The following is a 24,871-nucleotide window of genomic DNA, read 5'->3' as shown; positions in this document are numbered from 1 at the left end:
ATTCGACTTGCTATCATCATTATCTATGATTTTATACTTACTTATATTTGTAACGTCCTTCCACTGTAAAATGGTCAAGGATTCCGTAGAATACATCATCCATGATAGATATTTCGTCCAATTCAACAAACTAGGCATGGTGCTAAAAACCAAATAAAAAACCTTTTTCAATTACCTCAGTGTAAAATTTATAAACAATTTTTCCTCACCTTAATCGTATAAATACACCTGAGGTGATCATTAGAACGTAATCGAATGGTACCAAATAGGCTAGTGCCGTAGGTACTGACTCGAAAGCATTCGAGAACATTATACCTAGAAACATAATGGTTAAGCTTGTTTTAATTAAAAGATGTAAAAGAGAATACAGGTAGAGGGTAAGTTAAATTGGAGACAAACGTTCTAATCAGCTATAATTCGAATAAATATTATAACAAGCTCAAAGATTCTGATCACCATTCAAATACCAATTTAGATAATCCTCCAAAAAACCTCACTCGATATCAGTTTAAATAGCAGAAGTATCTAGAAGTATCTAGATACTATTTTCAGAAAAACACCAACAAAATAGAATAACAAAGCTATTTTTTATTCCAAGAATTTTAATGGAGAAAAATTAATATATAAGTATTGGGAAACAGTGAAACTACTGACTCTAGCTGATGTGAAAGTTATTTGTGTTTATTTGTGTGTTATTTGTGTTATCAGTTTTCAGCAAAACGCCATTCTCTTATTCAGAACAGAACAGACATTTTTCTTCAAGAGCTACAGAATATCATACCCAATTGTTCCACTTTAATTTTTACTGAATATGTTGAAATAATGGGAGTGTCAGGTGTAGTATTACAATCTGTTTCATAATATAGTGCAGCGTATTCTCAAAAAAACAAATACCTTTTTTATGCACATCGGTAAGTTCATGCATTAGTACTAGATAATCTAGAGGAAAGACTTGTTTTTGTCAATTCTTGAGATACTGTCGACAGAATGTGAATATTTTCTGTAATGTTTCATGCTACAATGAATTCGGCAAAATCGTCAAAAAAATCTTTTTTAGTATACTCATAAGTTTTTGTGGATCAAAAATTCTTGGTCAATTTTTTTATAATGGGTCCATGACTGTCATTCTGAACAAGTTTTCGGATGACCTCATAGATATGCAACATTTTTATTTGTAGCTGAATTGAACTCCTGCCCATTATTGTAGAGAGAAGAACAAGCTTCTGGTGGTCTTGTTCATTGAAAAATGAATAGAAATTAAGGTCATGCATTTCTATGTCTCCCAGATCTTGTAACCTCAACTCTTTTGACTTTGGTCATTGGTATTGGTCAGTGGTATTGGTCAGTGGTATTGGTGGTATTGGACTTAGGTATCGATTAATTTTATTTTGCAGAAATCGAGCAGTCATAATAAATGTTTTGGATGTAAGCTTTGTGAAACTATCTGTTGATTCAATGTTATTAAATGAGTTCCTTGAAAAATCAGACATCACCAAAGGTTAAATGAGAGTTGATGAAACATTTATAATAGGTGCTTATTTTCAGTGGAATTCGAAAAATGTTGTGAGTTTGATTTTTTTTTCAAATGTAAGAACATCCACAACTCTTCTCTTTCAAATATTGACCTAAGTGAGTATATAAAATTATCGAAAAAAAAGTTATTAAATTATCTAAAAGAACAATTCGCTCAGGTCAATCTCAACTCCCCATACTGTAGGTCAATGGAATGACACCTATCAGAAAACAACTACTCCCCTGGGTAATGTCACTACCGTGTACTAACGAGGGGCCAAATAACCCGAAACCGGTCTGCAAGTGTCTGTTCAGTAATTGAAAATTGATTTCAACGCCAACAGCATATGCAGGAAATACTCCAGGAAGATTCCTGCATGACACCTGTCGGATATAATTCAATGCCATTCGTGGTATTAGCCAGGGGAGTAGTTGTTTTCTGATAGGTGTCAGTCAATTAACCTCTACAGTCTAGGTAGTTGAGACTGGCCTGAACGAATTTTTCTTTTAGATAATTTGATCATCAACCAGTCTTCAAGTATGCCCACTGATGGTATGTGAAAAAAATGTTATGTTTGAAAACATCTGATTTTGAAGGAATTTGATAAATATTTTATTTTCCAAACTGATACATACCACATGCAGACGAAACGTTCATTGTAAGTATCGTTATGATAGTAGTCATGAAAAATGCGTATATAGTCGAACGCAATCCAGATAGCCAATATGCTATAACTGCAAATAAAAGTGGTTCGATAATGAAACCGGGAATCTGAAAGAAACAGCAGTGTCATTTTGACTATACATTTTTCAAATCTAAATGTCTGTGGTCTAGTTTCAATTTTTTTAAAAATTATAAAAAATATTCGCCCCCGGGTGGGCTCGAACCACCAACCTTTCGGTTAACAGCCGAACGCGCTAGCCGATTGCGCCACGGAGGCTGATATCAAGTTTTTAGTCGTAAGTAGATTCAACAAACATAATACAAAGTATTCCAAAAGCTCCGAAATGGTTGAATATATTGTTGAGAAAAATGATTTCGAAAAATAGTCGGACAGGTAAATTTTTATTTTTGAAGTGTCAGTACCACTCCTTCATCCTTGAGGGATTTCAGCCCCATCTTTGAAGTTACATTTTTGAAATGGTTCGCTTCCTTCCTTTCTTTGGAAAATTTCCACATTTTTTGTATCAAGATGAAGAAATAGAAAGCCAAAACGTCTCTTTACCGAAAATCAACCTATCCTTAAAATATACCCCTTTCCATTTAAAAAAGATTCCCTTGGCTGGGATTCTTTCAATAAGTAAATGAAATTTTCCTCTTTCGTTTGGTAGATTGTATAGGAATCCTGTGAGTGATATCTGATTCCATTCCATAACGAATATTTGGAATGAAAACTGAATAGAGAAAAGTGTTTTTTATGTAATTCGGTGATCATATAAAAATATTCGTTTCAAAAGTATTTTTCTTTCGTGTAATCCAAAGTTTATATGAAAGTAGTTGTTTTGAGAAGACTCTTTCTTTCAGTTTGTGTCTGAAACTTCCTTCTTTGCATGATTTACAGACCTTTATATAAAGTTATTTTTTGAAATTTATTGCTTCCTTTCATTCTTTGGAAGATTTATACATATTTTCGTATGATGGAGAAGCAGAAAGCCAAAACTTTTTTTTTTCTCAAAAATTCATCACTCCTAAAAATATACCCCATTCAATTCAAACATCTATATAACTTTCTGAATGTGAAAACAATTTCCATATTTGTAAACCATCTTTCGGTAGAGGGGCATAAGTTTGACTGGTTCATTTCGTTAGAGAAAGGTTCAAAACTCAATCTTTTAGAATGATCAATCAGAAATCAATAGATTAAAATATTGGGAAAATTTTCTCAGTAACCAAATAGCTTTGAATAATGGTTATGTTGAATTTGCTGTTTAATTTTGTTCGAAATTGGCTGATAATGTTTCATAGTGAATTTTACTAGTTCGGACTTCCATTGTCTAATATGATTCGAAATATATGAAGGGACAAATAAAATTAAAATGAATAGCTGAAATATCAATTATATCAAGTAATAAAACGTGAATAAAATAATCAAGATAAAAGATGAAAATACAGAGTAAATAAAAAATAATAAAAATAAACAAGCAATTTAAAAAGGAATTGAAAAGTTAGAAAAAAGATTTCAAACCCAGTTACTTCACGACGTTTCGATTCTTAATACACATCCATAATGGTCTTCGGGCGATGACTCTTTTTTTTAAAAGCCCAATAATTTTGAATCTATTGAAACGAACCATTCTTTTCAAACACCTTCAAAGAAAGTGAGTTCTGACGATTTTTCTGGAGATTCATAGGCCTCTCAGTTCATCGAAAATATTTATTTATTATGTAAGAACTGGACTTGTGAAATCTGGAGTCTGCAGTGAAATTTTATAAGCAAGTGTAGTTCTGGTGTGCGGGAGCTATGTCTGTGTAAGATTTATGCCACCACTAGTTTCACCCTTACATATTGATGATTGAGGATATATATTGTATCTATAATATTCAAGTGGACAATAATTTTGCCTACTTTTCTCTAATTACAGCGATCTTAGCCTAAATACCCTTGTGCAATGGTAATTACATTTTGTAACTATTAGGTACTGAATGAATAAATCCATTAGAAACAATGAAAAAAAGACGATTGAAACTTTCTATATTTTTCACCACTTTCATTTGTAACTAACGTTACTGCAGAGTTTAATGTATAACTTTGAAAATGTCCTTATAGGACGAAACTGCGGTAACTTACCTTAGTTACATATAAAAGTGGTAAGAAACATAGAAAGTTTCAATTCTATTTTCTTCATTATGATTTCCTACCACGTAGTAACTGCTACATCCATCAATCCATTAGAAACACCTTTCCCAGACCTGAACAAGGATACTGTCTCTCGACACATCAGGAGATGTCTCAAACTAAATCTTACGTCTATGTTAATGTTTTGTTGAACATCAGGACCCAACCGTCACCATTCATGATGAAGGTCATTGGTATTACTTAGTGTATTATTTTTTCATTGTTCCTAATGTTGATCACACCTATTTTGATAGCTATCATATACTTTTTTCTACCTGTAATCATTACTTTTCTGATTGTTTCGGAAGTTACTTGATGAAGATCCATAGAAGTTTCATAAACTACACCTCAGGATTTGATCTCTACAAACTAAGTTTGTGAAGATCAAATCGTGAGGTGCAGTTTATGAAAAATGTAATCATTACGTCAGAGAGTAAATAACGGGCTGTAATCTCTTTATGATAATAACTTGGTTTGCAAAATGCACGTCGAGAGTTAGTACTTATGTTCTGCTGTGGAAAAAGTGTTTTCAATATTTTTATTTTATATCAGAGGTTCAACATTTCAACGTCAAAATGACCGGAAATAATTATAAATTTTTCTTTAAATGGTCACTTTTAACATTGTTCAAATTGTTATTCTCACCAAAGAAAGTATTCGAGAGAGATAGTAGGTCACCGGGTTATACAGACCCGATTGGTACTCCCTCAAAAATAGTGGTTTATTTTTCGGAAACTCGGAAAGCACGGAATACATTGGGTTGAACGTATTCTCTGAGACAAACATAAATATGATTCCTTGAACTGATTGTATCCCATTTTGAGAAAGACGGTCCGTTCCTAAGAAGCATAATCCAACAATGCTAGCAATGATCTGAAATGAAAAACGACAGGATATTTGATTTGATTAATATTCATAAAAGGTGATATATGGAGAAAAAATGTGAGTTCGAAAAAAAATGTAATTAATTTTTTTTTACATTTGCACTGTGTGAAAAATCGGATAATACATATACTGAATCTTTTAAAATTTGTTTTTCCAATAATCACCTATTGCTTCATTACGAATGACAATTTTCAACAATATAAACTCATGAGAGCCAAAGATTAACGAGATCTCACCTTTTGATGTGCAATTTCTAGCATTAGCACGATAAGCTGAAAAATCGATTGAATAAGTAGAGATCATAATAAAAATCAAACTCTAAATGCTCTATTCGCCTATTTATCATCACAATACTACTTATTTACAACTCAGGTTATATACAATGTACAATTTCTCCTCTCCCTCTTGCAGGAGGGAATGAGGAATAGTATAAGGAAGATAAGGGAAAAAATGGGTAGGTAGGGAGGCAAGGGGAAAGGTCGAAATGTAGAGCTCTAATACGACTTAAGTAAATATCGCCTCTGAGGTGTCGGTGGAGGAGTTAAGGGGAGGAGGGAATACTTCCGCGGGAGCTGTTATCAGCAGTACATCAGTTTCAACTTTTCGTCACGTTTCACCATGAATTTCCCTCACGAACTGAACGCTCTCATCCGTCAGTTCCAGAGGATCCACCAATGAAAGGTATCTGTCACTATTTGCGCAAATACTGAACACCTTATGCATCCTCACGAGTCTCAACAAAGTCTTCATTAGGCTGCAGAATATGAGACAAGCGTACAATATAGCTGGTAAAACTACTTGTTTGTAAATAAGCATTTTGTTGGCATCCCTGAGTTTGGAATTCCGTGCAAAGTACGTGACCTCTTTCCAAACCCATCCAGACCAACCTATCGAGGTGGATCTGAAGCTCCTGCTTCGCAATCTGGCTAGAAAATGAATGCGCTTTAATTGCGGTATCATCCGCATAAATACCACATTAGTTTTCGAGAAAATAATAAATTCGTGCGTATAAAGCGATTATAGATGCGGTGACCAACAGGACCCCTGTGGTACACCTGCTTTAATTGGGTAGGTTATGAAAGTGGCTTGGTTCACACTGATCACAAATATTCGGTTGCTCAGGTTCCGAATCACATGTAATGGCATGCCTGCCAACCACATCTTGGTGACAAAACCCTATGTTCAGACCTAATCAAAAACATGATTTGAATGGGTGGAACGAATAGCTCACGCTCTCCAACCAGTTACTGTCCTTCCGAACAATAACGAACCAAAAATACTAGTATTATTATCAAAACGCGACGGGCGCTTGATATACGAAAAATATGGCACAAAGCGCTCACGCTTTTTTCACAATAATATTAGTATTTTTCATTCGTTATTATTTTAAGCTTATTTAAAGGAAATATTTTCAACTTTTTAGTTCGATGTTCTTTAAAAGCGTGTTTTTTAGTTTTATAAGCTATATGCATTTTTCATTTTTTAGTTTTGTATGCTGTGAAAGCGTGTTTTACAGTATTTTCAAACTATATCCATTTTATCTAAACTTTGGGATTAATCAGCCGTATAATGTTTAGAGAAATGACCATTGATAGTTTCATACAGCGCCATCTGCCCGCGAATAGATCAATCATTAATTTCGATATATCAAGAAGGATACGTACAGCGCCATCTGCCCGCGAATAGAGCAAGCAATAATGTGGGTAAATCTGTCAAACGCAGATCCCGAGTTTGAGAGTTACAAAACATACATACATACAGGTGAAGCTAATGTAAAGCGTGTAATAAAAAAGGACGGTTCAGATGCAGCCACTTACTTACCATTCTCTGGAATAATTTCAAAATTTCTATGTAAGGATCACGCAGAATTTCAAGAATCCATCTGTATGTCAGCCAGAATAGTTTAGAGTGCCAATAAATTTCCTTACTGAAACATGGAGATTTGTGTTAATTTCTCAGTTACTGTGCTGACAATAATACTCACAAATCTTTTTTTAAATCAAACTTCCTAGGCTGAAACAAAGATCAAGTTAATGTTCAACACGAATCTACGTCAATATAAATAATATGTAGAGGGTAACTCTTCTCGATACACGTTTCTTCAACTAAGGTTGACATACTCGACTTTCGCTTTCAAGAATATTTGTGATCGGGATGGGTTTAACTGCCCTTTCTCGAACACGGGGGAGTTATAATCAACTTCGATACTAGTGGACTGGATTCCTTGTGGGTTGCTGGCTTTGAATAAATTGACGCTGAATCAGTTCGTTAACTAAATATATTTACAATCCTTAGCAGCTACCATCTCACAAAATCGTAGGACATACAAGTAACATTGGGCGTTTGCAAAATGCTTCTCATAAGATAGTCTGTGTTTAAATTACTTACAAAACGTTTCCTTCTTCAAGACACACTATGCACAATGTACCACTAATATATGCAAATTCACCTTCCTTTACTTATTAACTTGGAAAAAATACAAACGCCGAAATTATTCGAGCGTCGTGGATAAATTGAAAAATGAAGAGACTAAATCTCAGCAGAAGAAAGAAAAGTCAGTTAGGTTTCAATACCTCGGAGGACTATCTCGGAATCCGTTGTACCTCTCTCGGTTCTTTTTGGGAATTTTTAATCGCCACATGTCGACCGATAAGGGAAAGGGGCGAGTTTCTGGAATTCTGGGAATTCGTTGAAGGAACCTAAAGGTTTACAGATGTAGGAGTTGGAAAGCAATAAATGAATTGACAGAGCGCGTTCAGGGATGGATTAAGCACAATTTAAGTTGGAACTGAATAACTAATAAAGGATCAGAAGAAGCTTGTTGGAAACTGTGTTTCGAACAATTTGAGTCACCAGCAACAATAACTCTATAAAATTCAGACTTTTTAGTTTATAGAAAGCAATAAATGTAACGAACTATTGAAAGTCAGGATGATTTATTTTGAAACGTACTGAACACAAGCGAAAAAGGAAAAAAATTGCAGAAAATATTGAAAAAATCGATTTAGTCTTTTTCAATACTGTCGAGTAATATTTATTTCCGTAAATGTAACATGAGAATATCATTCTACGTACAAGTACCAAAACAAAACGAAGTGGGATCGTACACCTGGTACCAGACTAAATACTTGTTCCTCGTAAGAAGGCAATTTATTATCGTCGGAGTTGGAAACGAAAAAGAAATTACGTATGATTAGCAAGTACGTATTACATTATTTCTCAGAAAAATATTGTCTAGGTTGAATTGATGTAGGTCTGTGCACTACGACTATTAATATAATTAATGACCTATACGAAGAATACTTACCACTGGTGCCCTACCCATGTGGAATTCGTATTGTACTACAATTTCAACTTCTTTGGCATAATCGCTAACTATGTAACGATCACAAACATTCTTAATCGCCTGTCTACTGTTTGCTTCGTAACCTGGGGTAACTGAGATTGTTTTAATGAAAAAGTCGGCAGGACTGAAGGAACTAGGACAAGTATAGCCCATTCTGAAAAATAGATGTAAATAAATAAAAACAAATACTTTTAGGTCAAAATATATCACGAGTGAAAATATTGATAAGTGAACAATATTGAAATGTACTGATTGAAGAAGTTATCAAAACGTATTAATATGTAACCATATTCAACATCTTCCAAAAACCATGTTGAACCCGGTCTTGTGTCAAAATTTGCGTAGTCAAAACTACAATGAAATAATCTGTTCATGAACATGCAGAAATTATTAATAGATAGGTAAATAATTTATGGACTGGAGCAAAAATTTCCCCTCAGCTGGTAATTTTTTCCCTAATTTTTTGTCGGAAACTGCAGATTCTTAGATACAATCAGTGACATATTCTGGTACATGAACAAGGTTAAATACTCTACCTTTCAAAGAAGTCCAAGGCATTGTGAGTTGAACCCATGTAAGCCACCCTTCCTTCTGCCACCAATATGAGTTGACTGAACATAGCGAAAATATCTGACGATGGTTGATGTATAGTGCAAATAATAGTTTTGCCCTCTGATGCCATCATGTTCATCATACTGACTAATTTCTGGGCTGAGAAAGAATCTAGGCCTGTGGTAGGTTCATCACAGAATAGAAGAGGAGGATCTGTGAGTAACTGAAATGAGGGTGTACATACACTTGAGGCAACGAATCATTACACATGTAGTCAATAAAATAGGCGATAAAAACACACCTTACGGTATATCTCTCTTCTACAAACGAAGACAAAACAATCAATTTTTGCAATAAACCAGAGAAAGCCCTTGATTGAATTGAAGCCTGCACTAGGTACGTCGGAGATAGCTATACAAACGTTGGTCGAAGTCGAACAAATTTAGCAAATAATGACGTATTGATGACGTTTGTCAGTTCAATGTTGTTCATTATGAGATATAAAGTCTTACATACTTCACAAATATATCTCAATTATAAATTTTAACCTTAGATCGGGAAGTGTTATGTGGTATGTTACACATACTGGTCGATACAAATTCCCAGATATCGAAGTAAAATATAAAATATAAGGTATTTACACAAATTAATCTAAAAGAGTACCATGCAGTTACCTTCAAATGAATTCTCAAGGTAAAAACGGAACTTCATCAAAATGATACGTTTTGCGGGGCAGTAGTCATGTCAAAGAGTGTAAACTTACATGTCGGGAGATAACTGTGTCAAATATATATTTTGAGTTTGTTGACCGAGGTCTACAGGTCTTCATGCCTAACATTTCGTCTACGACTGCAGTAGACTATATTAAGAGTGATGATACAGCGGACGAAATGTTCTGGTTGTCCTGATACTACGAACTTGGTTCAGCTCTTTGGTTTTATTCAATTGTTGATGAACGTGATTTCTTTTCTAGTGATTGAAAAAAATGACTTGATACGATAGCAAATTGAGTGCAGTAGCTGAATTTCTATCAAATAGTCTATACTATAACAATTTTCAATTGAAGGTGATTCATTAGCAACGTCGCACTTGAATTGACCAACGGAAAATCCTCCTACCAACTCTGCAGAGGCGTACCAAAATAATATTTTTATTTATTTAAACACATAGGTAGTTACGTAAAAATTGTTATAGTAGGTGGTGCTACCTGGTGTCAATGGTAAAACTGATAACATTTTCTTATTATGCCTAATACAGTACTTCAAAAAACAGAAAAATTTACAAAATAATTATTATGTTCCTTTTATATAGAAAGAGAACTACAAGGCAGAGAAATAATTACCTATGTTATGCTTATGAAGTTTCAGAATCCATTGACTCGTCCGAAGAGGAATCTCCAGTCACACTTAAATCTGTTATTATTTGGTTGAAAACAGTGTCTACCATCCCGTCCAATCTCCACATTTTCTCTCCTCCCTTGATCACATGGGCTACAGCATTAGCCCAGTCTTTTCTCCGTATCCGTTCCATTGCGAATTCTAATAAACGTTGGACATCAGAGATTTTATATGTCACGTTTTCACGAGCTACGTAACCCTTAATTTGAGCCCAGATTAATTCTATCGGGTTTAACTCGTAATGGAAAGGAGGAAGTCTCAAAATGATGATGCCTTCAGCACGAACTATTGTATCCACCATATGCTGGCGATATCTGTCACGAAGCTGTTCAATGACACTCATAAGCTCGGCCTTAACCTTGTCCTCGGAAAATGGAATTCCTTTTTGTCCTAACCAACTCTGCATGTCTGCTTTTCTGGTGGTCATAGTTGGCAGCTGTTCTACTAATCGGCTGTGATAAGAAGCGTTATCCATTACTATTACCGAATTTGGCTCAACTCGTGAAAGAAGAGATTCAAAGCATCCTTCAAAGCGTTGGGCATCCATGATAAAAAAATGTGTGCACTATCGTCTAAAAAGCCACTCTCGCTACCTGTATGGGCGACAATTAGTCGTTGGTCCGCGTAACCCTGTTGACAAACCGTCCACAAATGCTTGACGATAACTAGTTAGTTATCTTGCCAGATCTTACATACTGCCTAACCAGCATTCACCCACGTTTCGTCCAGATAATAAATCTTTTTGTGAGCAGAACGCATTCCTCTAATAGAGCGAAGATATCTCTGTCGCCATGAGACTATATCTTCTCTTTCTATTAAGACAGACTTATGGGATCGTTTGGCATATATAAATTTTAAATCTTCTTTTATTATTTTCCTTAACTTTTCTTTGCTCATTTTTGGAATGAGATCATTATCCATTACCTTTGTCCTAATGGATTTGAGGGTTGGCGCTTTATTCTCAAAATAAAAAAGAATGAATGGTATAGCGTACAAAATTTTTCTGGTACTCGTCCAATTGAATTTTTTTTCTACCACGTCAATGTACTTCTGGAGCTTGCACAATCCCAGTCACCTTTTTTTCACGTACAATGCGTTCAATTGTCGACACGGATATTCCCGTTAAAGATGAACACTGGGCTACAGCTTCCACTGTACGGAGTGTATTTTTTTAATGTTCGTACACTCTACAGACAATCTGTTTTTCTTCTAACGATATAAGCTTCCGCTTTTTTTGTACATTACTTGGACCTGCTACGGCATCCATCTTAATACTATAAAAATAATAAAATTCAATCATATTATTCAACTATTTGTCAGTTGTTTACTTACTTCGGAAACTATTTTAAAGTTGATGATTTTGAAAAACACTTTATTGTGAGATTTTCACTAGAACAGATTAACAAATCCGCAAAACGTGTTTCGCTGCACAGTAGCTTTTTCAAGCGTGTTCACTAACAAACTAAATTCTGCATACATTGTGATTTATATATTCTTTTTGAAATATTACTATCTACCTAGAAACTAATAATATTCTAGGAACTAATTAATAACGGTTTTACATGAGTTTAACGAACATTTATGCCTGAGTTTAATGACTAGGTCAACTAATTATCTCACAATAAAGTGTGAATGTGATGAAAATATATGATAATGTATTTTGAAAAATAAGTATCGGCCAACTCTAACTTATATTTTAAAGTTAATAAATGTAACAGTCTATTCAATAAATATAATAAAATATATTTAATAAATACAAAACAAAGTCACCTTCACAAGAAACAGAACACACTACGCCTATGCAGATAAGGACGCTTGATAATGAAGAAACCGAATTACTAGTTATGGAATTTCAAGGACGCAAATATAATAGACCTGCGAAGTGTTGATCAGTTTACCGATGTTTCAAAATATTCAACGAACTGGTCACCTATTCGCTCGTACATCCTATCGATATGCAGAAGCTATCTTGTTACGGGGGTCAATTTTATCGAATCATCTTACTTTTCAATTATTTACAATGGCGATGCAAAGACAATAAAAATGACCTCGGTAAGAACTTAGTTCTAACATTTCCGTGCTCGGAATCACAGGTTAAAAGGCAAGACTTCGTTAGTCCTTAGCTCGCACAAGTTCTCAACTTTTGAGAGTTGTCGTTCGTATGGGGGCGACAGCTGATTAACGGAAAAACAGATTTTAAACAGATTTTTTTAAAACAGATTTAACAGTGTTGCCGTTACCTCTCAGTTCAATTTGTATATGAGTTACCTTCAATTGAAAATTGTCAGACTATAGGATAATAACTTTGAATTTTATCCATCACTTCGAACACGATGAAGTGGATAATTCCTCTGAGTGATCAACTATTATTGATCACTCGGTATCGTCCCAGGCGACAATTTCCATTGTGTTCATGTTGCCGGGTACGTAAACTTCTCATGCCATATGTGAATGACGTTATTGATGGGGGTCGATAGAGTTCCGAAAAAACACAACGTGAAATCTATATTCTGGTCAACGAAAACCATTGCCAAGGGTCAACCGGGTCAACCGGGTCAACCGAGGACCCCAAAAGGCTTTTAACACTACCGTGGATTTACCGGATTCCTTGGATCAGTTTTCATTGGAACCAGGAAGAAACACAAGGGAAGTTGTCGTCTGGCACATTCCGACCAATCAGCATGCGGAACAAGAACTTAGAGAAGGCACTCACTTTATTGCGTTCGAAGAGACCCAAGTGCTCCATAGTATATAGAAATAGTACCGTAGACTGCATAGAAAGGTGCTAGAAATTCTGGAACACAAAAATTCACGCTAGAGAAAGAGAAAATTGGCAATGAAATGAAGGGTACAGGGGAAGAACGACAATAGTCCATTCGGACGGATTTCAAGAAAATGGAAAATATACGTTTAAACACTTGTAAGAAACTAATATGGAAAGAAAATTAGTCACAAACAACATTTTTTAGTAAATAACATGTTTTTCATTCAAAAATATAAACAAAATCAACATTTATTCAGAACTAATGACGTAACATGCCACTTTTTCCCTGTATCAGGTGTCTATTTGAGGGTCATCCACAAATTCGTCATCGCTCTCTTCAGGTTGTTCGGCAAATATTACTTGTTGATAAAACACTCTGGCTTCTGCTCTCTGAAAGAATGCAGTCAGATCTCGCAAATCCTTCCATTTGAGTTTTTTGACGGGGAATGGGAAGTGATAAAGTTTTGCCAACCTCTTCATTTCTCTGATTTTTTATCTTTGGTTCTTCGTAAGTGGTTTTTGGTAAAATTTAGAACATGCATAAAGACCACAATATGTGGTTTTGTGAAACACCAACGGGGATTCTCATTACAAAACTTCAGCATCCTGATAGACCGAGTCGGGAAGGGGCACTTCTTTAGATAAAGCGGTGATAAAAATGAACTCCAATTTCGAAGCAAAAAAATTTTGCCACAGTCAATCACTTCGAATGGTGTAGATTTCCCCGATAATTTCCTAATTCTTCTCTCCAGTCATATGGTACCTCAGTGTATGCTTATTGATTTACGAGGTTCATGTCTCGATCACATTCGAGGTATGAATGCCCCCTGATCGGGAATATCACTTTCACAGTATCAGAATGGTTCTTTTTAGTGACCAAGTAATGCAGGAACCGAATTACAGTGAAGTTTTTATTTTGTCCTGCGCAGGAATCACAAAAAATTGCCAGTTCTTTCACTTTCATGGGAGGATATTATGAAAGAAGTGATACAGCATAGAACAAACGTCGTCAGCTACTTTCTTAGCAACAGTTTGATCCTAGGTGTAAAATAAAGATCTTGAATTTTTTGGAAATCTATGGCAAAACTTTCCATACTGATCGACTTTGCGGCATTTTTGCTGTGATTTTTCTTACAACTGTAAAATTGCTCACTTTTTCTTAGAAGTAGCACTTTTTCTTAGAAGTAGCTCTCTCACGTATTTTTTTCTCCAAATCATCGCTTGCTATTTTACTGGTGTTATCATCCGAGGTGGAATTCAATGTTAGAGTAACTGAAGATATGTCGTGTTACACGTGCTACACGTGTCTTTGCGTGGATACCCAAATGAAACATTAAAGTTACGTTCAAAAATTCCTCGGAAACTTTCGTAGGAAAGCTTATTATCAGCGTTACGATCAGAATACATTCTGTGCAATTTGACGATATTCAGGTCTTCAGACAGATACATTTTTTTCGAGTATGTCAAGGAATAATGTGATTTGCGCCCTTTAAGACTCTTAATTAACTCGATCACTTTCTGTTTTGTGTCTTCTGAAAGTTTGTTAGGTCGTGTATTGTGTTTTCCACGCATGTCGATGGGTGATTTCCCAGCAAATACTCCATGAGGTATCTAGCTCGACGACCTGTGATTCCATGTAAAGACAATAAAGCATTAATCCAAACTGGAACATCACGAGTAACTCCATCCTCAATAAGTTGAACACGATAGCTGAATGAGGCGTTATTAGGCCTTGATTCTATTTCATTTTTCCGAGGACGCCTACGCATGCTTGGAAGAAATGTGATCAGGCCACTGAGGTACGAGTTTTAGTGTCACCTAGTTTATTGAATTCTCGAGGGATTCTATGGCGTTCAGGTTCTGGAACAACAGTGAAACAGCGAAAACGTTTACATGAACAGTCAGGACCCAATTCATGTGTAGCAGCAAGCAAAGTTTTCATAACATCTCGGCTTCTACCTGTATCGTCACTATTCATTGTATGTACTTGCTATTAGCAAAATGTATGTTTCTATAATACAACAATATGCACTTGGCTACAAAATACACAAGAATAAATTAATGGCTGTACGGCGCGTACTCATCCTGCCGGCAAGGACTGATGCCGTTTTTCTATACACGGTCGCGGACTAATGCCATTCTTCCCAAGTATAGGCAATCTTGTTTCTGTTGTTTTGAGGACCTAAGCTACTTTTACCATTTAACGATTTCATCATCTGATATGTACTATAATACTCCATGAAAATATACTGTACGCTCACTTTTGCATAAAAATGGACTGATGCCGGTTTTCCCCTGGACCCTTCAAATATGAACTCAGTTGCTCTTGTAATAAGTTATTTAAATCAGTAGAAATAAATTAATCGCAGAACCAAACCAATTCTTCAGTATCTATTTGGAGGACCACGAGAACCCGGACACAGAGGTCGTTTTATTTTCATTACTTTCTACACATGAGTAAAAATACACTGATCCCACTATATATATTTGATCGGTGGGTTGACTGTCCTTGTTCATCTTTCACTGCCTGAACCACTGTGCATGCTGTTTTCGGCGAGTGCATTGGCTTAAGATATGAGGGTTGGGCAAATCATCATCGGATGCCTGCTTCCACGTAGCCCCGCTGGATACGGAAATAACAGAATCACTTGTGGTGATTTTACGACTCCAACTGACCTCCCTGTAAATTTGGTTCAGGAGTGAGTCTACAGGGGAGATGAATGTCGAGTTTACGACTCCAACTGACCTCCCTGTAAATTTAGTTCAGGAGCGAATCTACAGAGGAGATGGATGTCGAGTTTACGACTCCAACTGACCGCCCTGTAAGTTTAGTTCAGGAGCTGAACTGAACTAAATTTAGTAAATTTAGTTTAGTTCAACTCCCCAACTCCTGATCCAATAATTGAACCTTAAAAAAAGGTTTGGTGGTGCAGCCAGGAAACGACTGAGTCGTCTCCTCAAGAGCAGGGTACCTTATAAAACTGCCTTTCACCAAATTATTGAGCGGCGTACGCAGAATCTATCTCAGGTGGGGGAACAAACCCTCCTTGAGTAGGTTAGCAAACGTTTGCGCTCAAAACCAGAGGCGAAAAAGCCCTGCACGGCTGAATCTAAGGCATCGTCAGGTGTAGCTGACGTGCAAAATCCCTCATATGGAAAGGTTGTCGTGGGTATCAAGGTGGGAATATTGCAACTTAACTATCCGGCTGTCTCATTAACAAAGCATATACTTTGTGCCTGCCCCGCTGGGGACCGAATCAGCTCTTTAGATCTGACCTGAAAGACCACTCACCATACAAACTAGTCGGCTTTGTTAAAAAGCTGGGTTTATTTGGCTGAGTGTGAATAGGTGTGAGCCACAATAAACCCTTGGGGGTTGCGGTGGAGGGTCAAATAGACCCACTCTCTTTGGACCTAACCTAACATAACCTAACAAATGTGTTTGGTCAAATGCAGTGTTCAGTAAATTTCTATATTAATTTTACCTCTACGGCGAAGGCAAGTCGTTTTTTCTCTCCTCCGGACAAGGCTTTATTTTCATCAATACCTCCTATTCTACTATTTATGCAACTCGACAAGCCAAGTTGTTTGAGCAGATCGGAGATTTTTCTTCTTTTCTCCGAACTTTTGATCCGCCTGTCTAGCTTGAGGTTAGCCTGAAAACGATATAAACTTGAGCTCAGTAGAACTACTGCATAAATGCACGAATGTGAATATAACTAAATTTATTGTTTTCACCAATTTGGGGTAGCACTGGAGGGTCTATTGAGGGATTATTGACATTTTCACAAGATGAAATATTTTGTTTCGTATTCAAGAATTCTTGATTGATTTTCATGTTCATTATTTTTACTAAATGATAATGACGCCAAGTATAGAAATTGTATGAATAGGTACAGTATTTTGACCATTACACGTTGTTTTAAATATACTCACTTTGTCAGCTTTGAAGCAATTTAATACAAAATTACTGACACTGAATAAATAGGCATGAATCAAGTCTTCTCTCTTATTATGCCTTGTACTGAAAATATGAGTGGAAATTTCAAATGCTGAGATTTGAATTCGGGATGGTGTATGAAATGGAGAAAAGTTAAAAAAGAAAGAATGAATTGAACATATAGAATAATGAAATAATGTGCAAATAAAGATAATTCAAATCAACGTGATGTAAAAACTATTTGGGAATTTGATTCAAAATAAAGTACATACATTTGAATTCAACTCGCAACTACCTGCATAAGGTGTTTGATATTTGGAACTCTATTTTGAACTTTGAATGAAGGGAAGATCAAAATGTTTCTTCCAAAAAAATTTTGGTTATCAAAGCAGTCAAAACTTTACGTACGAACAAATATTGTGAACAAGCATACAGGATACCAAATGGCGGCATAGCATTTCACTTTCAATACAAAATAATAGGGTTATTTTGAAGATGTGTATTTTTCAATGTCAAATAATAATTTCACTTTTTCTTCCAATGTATTCCAATACTCGAAAACAATTTTTTCGAATTTTCCAAATGGAATACTCTATATTTACGTCATACCATTATATTCATGTGTTCTCTGACAGTAAGGCAGGGTACAAATATGTCATCTTGATGCATGTAACCGCTCAAAAATTTCATATAATCTCCTATTGGTCTTCCGTTAATTAGAATATCTCCTTCAACATCCATTCCACCTAGAAAAAATATATTATTTCACATATATACAATCAAGGGTTTTGAAGTTGACTTGCCTCGCGTCCTATAGGCCAATGCCGACATCAATGTACTTTTACCGGCTCCACTGAAACAGATCATTTTACATTTCATAGTTGTGAGGATTAAGAAAATAACTTTCTTTGTTCTTGTATCCCTTTTTATATGATTCTAATACCGGTTTCCAGTTTCCACGTCAAAAATCAGACCCTTGGTCTGAGAAAAACTGTTGCAATCCATACAACTTTTTTCAAAGAAGTGGAATCAAGAGTTGAACTTAAAATTTTTATTGACGCAGACACCAAATTTCATAACTACAAAAATGAAAATATTCATAATTATTATATATTATGTCTCAGTAATTTGAAACCATGTGGAAAAATTGTATGATTAAGTTTAGGGCAAACACATATATTTCTCATAAGAAGTTATGCAAAGACTCACACTCGAAATGCATTTACTGGTTTTCAAATTTTTTCAGTCAATCACAGGGTTCGTATGAATTTTGTTCAAGGAAACTACCAAATATGTAATTACAATAATTTACTATGAAAACATCAGTTCAGTTATTTTTCCAATTCTACTTCAATAATCAATACATATGTATTTTATAAATTTTTACGCGTTTATTCGTTCACTGTTAAATAGTTCATGAGGGCATCCTAAATTACATAATAATCTTAGTTGAGTTTTTTGCTGTAGAGATATATTTCGAGAAATAAAAACAATATCGTTAATTATTGCACCATGATCAACTTTTTCCAATAAATATTGTCATGAATACATTTTTTTTGATCCTGAGCGGAATTCATATTTTTTAACAAACCTCGTATACGACTGAAATCAATTGATAACTGATTGTTCATTTTAAAGAATAATGTTTTTTTTCCTGAAATCAATAATAAAAAGTAACTGATAAAATGATACCAAGTTAGTGAGACACTAGATTGTAGTATATTTGCATATCTGTGCAAACTTTTAAAATTACTTCTTATATATTCTGGATTGAATTAATCAAAATTGTGAAAAACATTCTGAAATTTCAATCATTTGAATTAGAATCAGTAACTGAAGATGAGTCAAATATTATTTGAGAGTTCATGATATGAATCATATCGATTAAGAAAATATTCACCTGGATCCCATAAGAGCTACCAAACTTCCAGCTCTCACAGCACCGCTAACTGAAAATAAAAAATAATAGGTTAACCATAAGCTGTTGGCAAATAATTGAAAATTGAGAATGGTTGTGTTCCATTGAGTTATTCTCGCTAGGATTTAGAGGAAATGTACTTCTATTGGCTGGAGTCATATTTGATTCTTAGAAAGATGTGCGTGAAATATGATTACTGCCAATCACAATCATACAGTAATGTATATGGAGTCCCTCAGGGATTCATTTTGGGACCTCTGATGTCCTACTTTTCATCAATGATATGCCAAAACATGTGAATACAAACCGAATAATTTTATATGCAGACGACACAACACTTGCTGCAGATGCTGAAAGCCCGGAGGAACTCCAAGTTAAACTCAATGAGCTGTCTGTCGCATTTTCAGATTGGTTGTAAACCCCAGTAAGACTGTTTCAATTCAGTTCTACTCTAGAACTGTCAGGAAAATTACCGATTTTCGAGTCAGAGTCAGTAGTCGTGATGTGATTTCGTCAGACAATACTAAATTCCTTGGTACCTATGTTGATAGTAACATGACTTGGGAGTCAGCTGTGAGTGGCAGATTACAGCCGGTTCTGGGCCTCCCCCCACCACTATGACGTATCAATTGTTTTTTTTGTTGTTGTTTAGTAACATCAAGGCGATGTGACCTTGAAGGGTCTGGTGCAGGGATCGTTCAGAATTTTTTTTTTCATATGAGATTTGTATGTGTGTGTGACATAGTGACGTAATTACATTTGATTGGTGTGTATGAGAATGCACGGTACAGGGTTCCATCATGTGCTTGTCTATGTACAAACATATGTCTGCATACTTTGAAGATCCTTCAAGTAATGAATGTTCCATCGGTGTGAGCCCACCAAGTTAGTAGTGGTGTGACGTCACAGCAGCAACCGTTCAACGGTAAGAGAGCAAGATATTCACTCCACGACGTGTGGCTGAGTAATGCGTATTCATCGGTGTGCCCTCACCTCTCTCGATGTGGTGAAGGCTGTGACCTAATGCATCGCTCTAGCCTCGCTATCGATGGTGACACGCAGGCGGCCGAGGACTGTCTGCCTAACGTCTGCCCTCTACGAGAGCGCAACGACCACTGCTTGTTCGTATCGACATCTGTTATCGCATTCAGTTTCTTACCAAATAATGTAGTCGACTTCGTTAAGAAGCTGAATGTATTTGGTTGAGTTTCAGTAGGTTTGAGCCACAATACAGGGTCGAATGGACCAACTCACTTAGGACTCATCTACCAACTTACTTACCTGAATAGGGGCAATAATCAAAGGCCTATCTTCTTAATTATCTGTTTTCTCTTAATAGTCTGTCTGGTTCTCTGTGCCTACCCAACCGCGGACCGAATCAGATTTGCAGCGGTTGGCAAAGTACAAATCTTGCCAGCTGGATTGATTTAGTTGAGTTTCAATAGGTTCGAGCCGCAGTTTACCCTGTCAGATTGCAATAGAGGGTCGAATAGACCAACTCACTTAGGACTCATCTACCAACTTACTGTCGTGAATGGGGTAGATTACAATTATGTGAATAATTATTTCAAATTATTAGAACTTGTACGATATATCACGATTATGATTCAATCGGGAGAATATAAATTGTTGAATAATCTCATAATTCGGTTTAAGACTTCAAAACTACATCAGGAATTAGATATAATCACCTGGAGAAACCAAATCAGTCACAAATACTTCAACTTATGATAAGCTCATAAATGATTTCAATAACTCGAGTTAACTCAAGAACTGAAGAAGATTTTGAAAAGTCACATTGGCATTTCTTCAATAGTACGGCAACAATCAAAGGCTATGTTCTTAATTATCTCTTTTTTCTTAATAAGCAGTCTTTTCTGCGAATTGTGCGAAAAGCCACATGATGAAAAAATGAGATGAACTTTCATTCAGGAAAGCAAGCTATGGTTTACCAATATAGTCGATTATCCCTGAAAGGATAACAATATCGCTATCTGACGTCAAAGAACTGGTCTCCATGAAACTGATCAACTGTTAAGGGTGATGTACGACTACAAGAAACCCCTTTTAATTTAAACATGGAAATTTCAAAATCTACAGAAATTATTCATTCTGCAAAATGGATTCTTGATTTCTTAAATCCTAAGTTTGTGGGTTTTAATGAAATTTCGAAATGTTTTGTGAAAAATCAAGAATTTTGTGAAATATGAAAAGGCCCGTGACCATTTATTTTCCATTATTATGTCTGATTTGCAATGATGTGACTCGATAGAGTTAGTTACTCACTCAAACTGTTTATCTGTTTAAAATCTGTTTTTCCGTTAACCAGCTGTCGCACCCCTAGGGACGACAACCCTCAGAAGTCGAAACTTGTGCAAGCTAAGGATTAAGTAGGTCTTACCTTTCAACGTGTGATTCAGTTTTAAGAAAATGGTTTCACTCATGTGTAGTGTTATACATTGGGTTGATGATATGGAAAGTCAGTGTGGAAAAATCGAAAACCGTATAAAATGCGAAATCGGTTGAATGGGCAGTGTTCCTCCTGACAAAAATCAAGTAGTTTTCATAAAAGAGCTCTAAAATAACACATTTCAAACTTCTCATTTCAACCTTTTTCTTCAAAAAATTATTTAAATACTTAAGAAAGAGGAATAAAATAATGTATCAACATTTAAAGATGTTCGTTTCTATTTCACCATTTGGCAACATCGGTTATAGCTGATAAAGCACAATGAATCTGTTACCTGTATGAGACATATTACAGTTTGTGCACCTAACCTATCTTCCGCTATATATATATAAATAACAAAACAACTGTTGTTTATGGGGCTTGTGGAGATGGTATTGAACTATAATTTATATTTTGCCTTAATTGTTGATTTATAAAGATAATTTTCCTTTTTTAAAGTAGAATATCTAGGGACGTATAAATTATTTCAACTTGATATAGGCGCTGTTGCCAATATGTGAATTAGAAACAAATCCCTTTGAAAGCCAACATTTGAAATATCAATTTGAATACTATTCGAAGTGAATTTGAAAAACTCATGAATTAAACTCAACTTTATTTAGTTCAAACTTGCATTTGCTGTAATAACTCAAATTGAGGAACATTCCCCATTAGGAGAATGTTGTCCATTAGAGAGCTTATTTGACTGACGTTTCAAAATTTGGAAAATTTTGATTATGTGTAATACATCTCTGTAGTTGTTGCCAAAGTGGTGAACTTATACTGGGTGAATCTGTTTTCTTGGGGATGAGACGACGGACTAAAAATATATGGAACTCATCCTGAACAGCTTGGAAATGGCAATTTGAAAGTGGTTTTTGCTTTTGATATCTCCCTGAATAACGTAAGAGAAAAATTAAAACTAAATTGGCTTTTCGAATATCTCCGGAACTAATATGAATTTTCAATAAGGTCCGAAATGGGCGATATTTCCTAAATCATCATTCATGGTCTCCAATTTTTCCATGCTATCCCCTCTTATCTGGGACAGACAGCTGAACGAAATTGAAGTTTTTCAGTTGATCAACCCATTTCGATATCATTGTTCGATCAAATGGATTGATTTCAATTTGAACAATGATCAAATTAAAAAATCAAAAAGTAATATATCAACACTTCAAGTCTGTTCAACTACTAGAAGAATCTTTGAATCATTTTTCATTTTTATTTCTGGCAGTTGTTTGGTTTCCGCTGTGCTACAAAGACAAAACGAACTTTAAAAAGATGAAGTATACTAACAGCATTTTAATATAATATAAAAGTAATTTCCTACCTCCATTTATAATCCTTTTGTTAATCTTCCTTCCACCCTTCTCAACCTCGGCGGAAACTGAGAGATTATTCCAGGCTAATGTTACTCCTTCATCTGTTGGAGACCATCTTGAATATGTTCTTTTTCTTCTCCGGACAGATTCTATAGAACTCGTCATCTCCAGAGAATCCTATATTAAAGTAATGATTTTAACTATAACATTTACTGTTATCCCCAAGAAATGCGAAAAATTTTCAACGCTTTCTACGTCTACTCCATCTTCATATACGTAAAAAAATTTATGAATCTTCCAGAAAAAAGAAAAAAATAACAATTGAAATAAACTTTTGAAAAGATGTGTAGATCATGCAAAGAAGTAACTTCCAGACTGAAACTGGAAGGAAAAATCCCCTTGAAACAACTACTTTCATTGAAACATCGAATTGCACTTGAGAAACACCTACAAAAACACTTTTTCTATTGAGTTGTGTAGATATCCTGATTCAATTCCATAACGAATGTTTGCAATACCAACCAAAAAGAAAAAAGTGTTTTTTGTATAATTCAATGTTCATAAAAAAAGTAGTTGTTCCGAAAGTAATTTTTCTTTCATTTAATTCCATGTTTATTTGAAATTAGTTGTTCTGAGAGGGATTTTTCTTACAGTTTGTGTGTAAAAGTTACTTCGCTGCATGATCAACACATCTTTTTGAAGATATATGATGGAATTGGCTGATACTTGAGGGAAACCTATTACTAGAAACGCAACTCGTGTTTCGTCGAAGAAGCCATTGTGTGGCAAAACACGTGTTGCGTTTTTCTAAAACTGTGAAAATACAAAGTGTTTTTTTAAATAACCTTTGTAAAGAGTTTATTTCGAAATTTATTGCTTTTTTTTCTGGAAGATTTCCACAATTTTTTATGCAAAGATGAAGAAGTAGGAAACCAAAACTTTCCTGATGATACCAAATGCTTGTATATCTACGTATACTCATTCTTTTTCTGTTTATTTATTTATTGGGCTTATTTTGATGAAACTGTGTCAACCGTATGTCAAAAAAATTTAGTAATATACAAATATTTTATCATGAATTTCATGAATTACACACTAACAATCTAGCATCTAGCATCTTATACATGTTCATTTTCTTTGTTGATTTGACTTTTTAAATTTATGAAAGGTTAACAACCTACAAAAACTAGTAACTTTTCATTTCATTAGTTCGGACTTCCATTGTCTACTATTATATAAATTGATTTGAAATCCCTGAAACAATCTGTGAAAAATTAAAAAAGATTAGCTGAAAAATAAGAATTATATTAAGCAAAAAAACTGAAATTTGGGTGATAACTTCGATTGTGGATACTAACAATCGAAACATCGTGAAGTAACTTGGTTTGGAATATTTTAATTTTCAATTTTCATTTCTTGTTAATAATTTTTTAAATTTTCATCTCGTGTTGATAGTTCAATTTTTTGATTTTTTGGTTGTTGCTTGTATTTTATTCCATTGTTATTTCAGTTTTTTTTTGCTTGATATAATTGTTATTTTTCAGCTGATCTTTTTTAATTTTTTACAGATTCTTTCACGAATTTCGAATCAATTTATATCATATTATACAATGGAATTCCGAAGTAATCAAATAAACCATGGGACATTGTTAACCACCTTCAAACAATAGTCATTTTTCACTTTGAAAAAATGTATTCATATTCAAATTATTATTTTTCAACCGTCATAATAAATCGTATCACTCTCTATATTCTATAAAATATAATTCCAACGGTAAACTGAAATTCAATAGGAATGAAATTATATTGCAAAATAATACGCTGTGGTTAGATCACATGACATTGGGAATGCCAATAATGTTGTTAAATAATACTTCGATTTAGTTTTTAAAATAATTATTTGAATTTGAATTGAATGATTTATAAGCAATAATATATTAACATTT

General features: G+C 34.8%; 1 protein-coding gene and 1 non-coding gene across 2 annotated transcripts in view; both read right to left on the bottom strand.

The window, feature by feature from the left end:
- Nucleotides 1-24,871, bottom strand: part of LOC111512866 (ATP-binding cassette transporter scarlet) — a 68,169-nt gene that overhangs the window by 3,006 nt on the left and 40,292 nt on the right. Inside the window, exons 13-25 of the mRNA XM_074173339.1 lie at nt 22,934-23,102; nt 19,134-19,182; nt 18,037-18,086; nt 17,843-17,979; nt 16,779-16,949; nt 9,117-9,355; nt 8,542-8,734; nt 7,219-7,247; nt 7,056-7,161; nt 4,995-5,222; nt 2,149-2,284; nt 210-315; nt 42-142 (exon numbers count right to left, since the gene is read on the bottom strand). Coding sequence (XP_074029440.1) covers nt 42-142; nt 210-315; nt 2,149-2,284; nt 4,995-5,222; nt 7,056-7,161; nt 7,219-7,247; nt 8,542-8,734; nt 9,117-9,355; nt 16,779-16,949; nt 17,843-17,979; nt 18,037-18,086; nt 19,134-19,182; nt 22,934-23,102 — 1,714 coding nt within the window. The remainder of the gene's footprint in view (nt 1-41; nt 143-209; nt 316-2,148; nt 2,285-4,994; nt 5,223-7,055; nt 7,162-7,218; nt 7,248-8,541; nt 8,735-9,116; nt 9,356-16,778; nt 16,950-17,842; nt 17,980-18,036; nt 18,087-19,133; nt 19,183-22,933; nt 23,103-24,871) is intronic.
- On the bottom strand, nt 2,380-2,453 carry TRNAN-GUU (transfer RNA asparagine (anticodon GUU)). Its single transcript has one exon. It is a non-coding gene; the product is annotated as a tRNA-Asn (tRNA).

The sequence above is a fragment of the Leptinotarsa decemlineata genome, unplaced genomic scaffold (assembly GCF_025532065.1).
Source record: "Leptinotarsa decemlineata unplaced genomic scaffold, Ldec_3_MD MMD2_tig00000218_RagTag_RagTag, whole genome shotgun sequence".
In the NCBI taxonomy this organism is placed as follows: domain Eukaryota; kingdom Metazoa; phylum Arthropoda; class Insecta; order Coleoptera; family Chrysomelidae; genus Leptinotarsa; species Leptinotarsa decemlineata.
The sequence above is the reverse complement of the archived record's forward strand: the minus strand, read 5'-3'. Positions and strand labels throughout refer to the sequence as shown.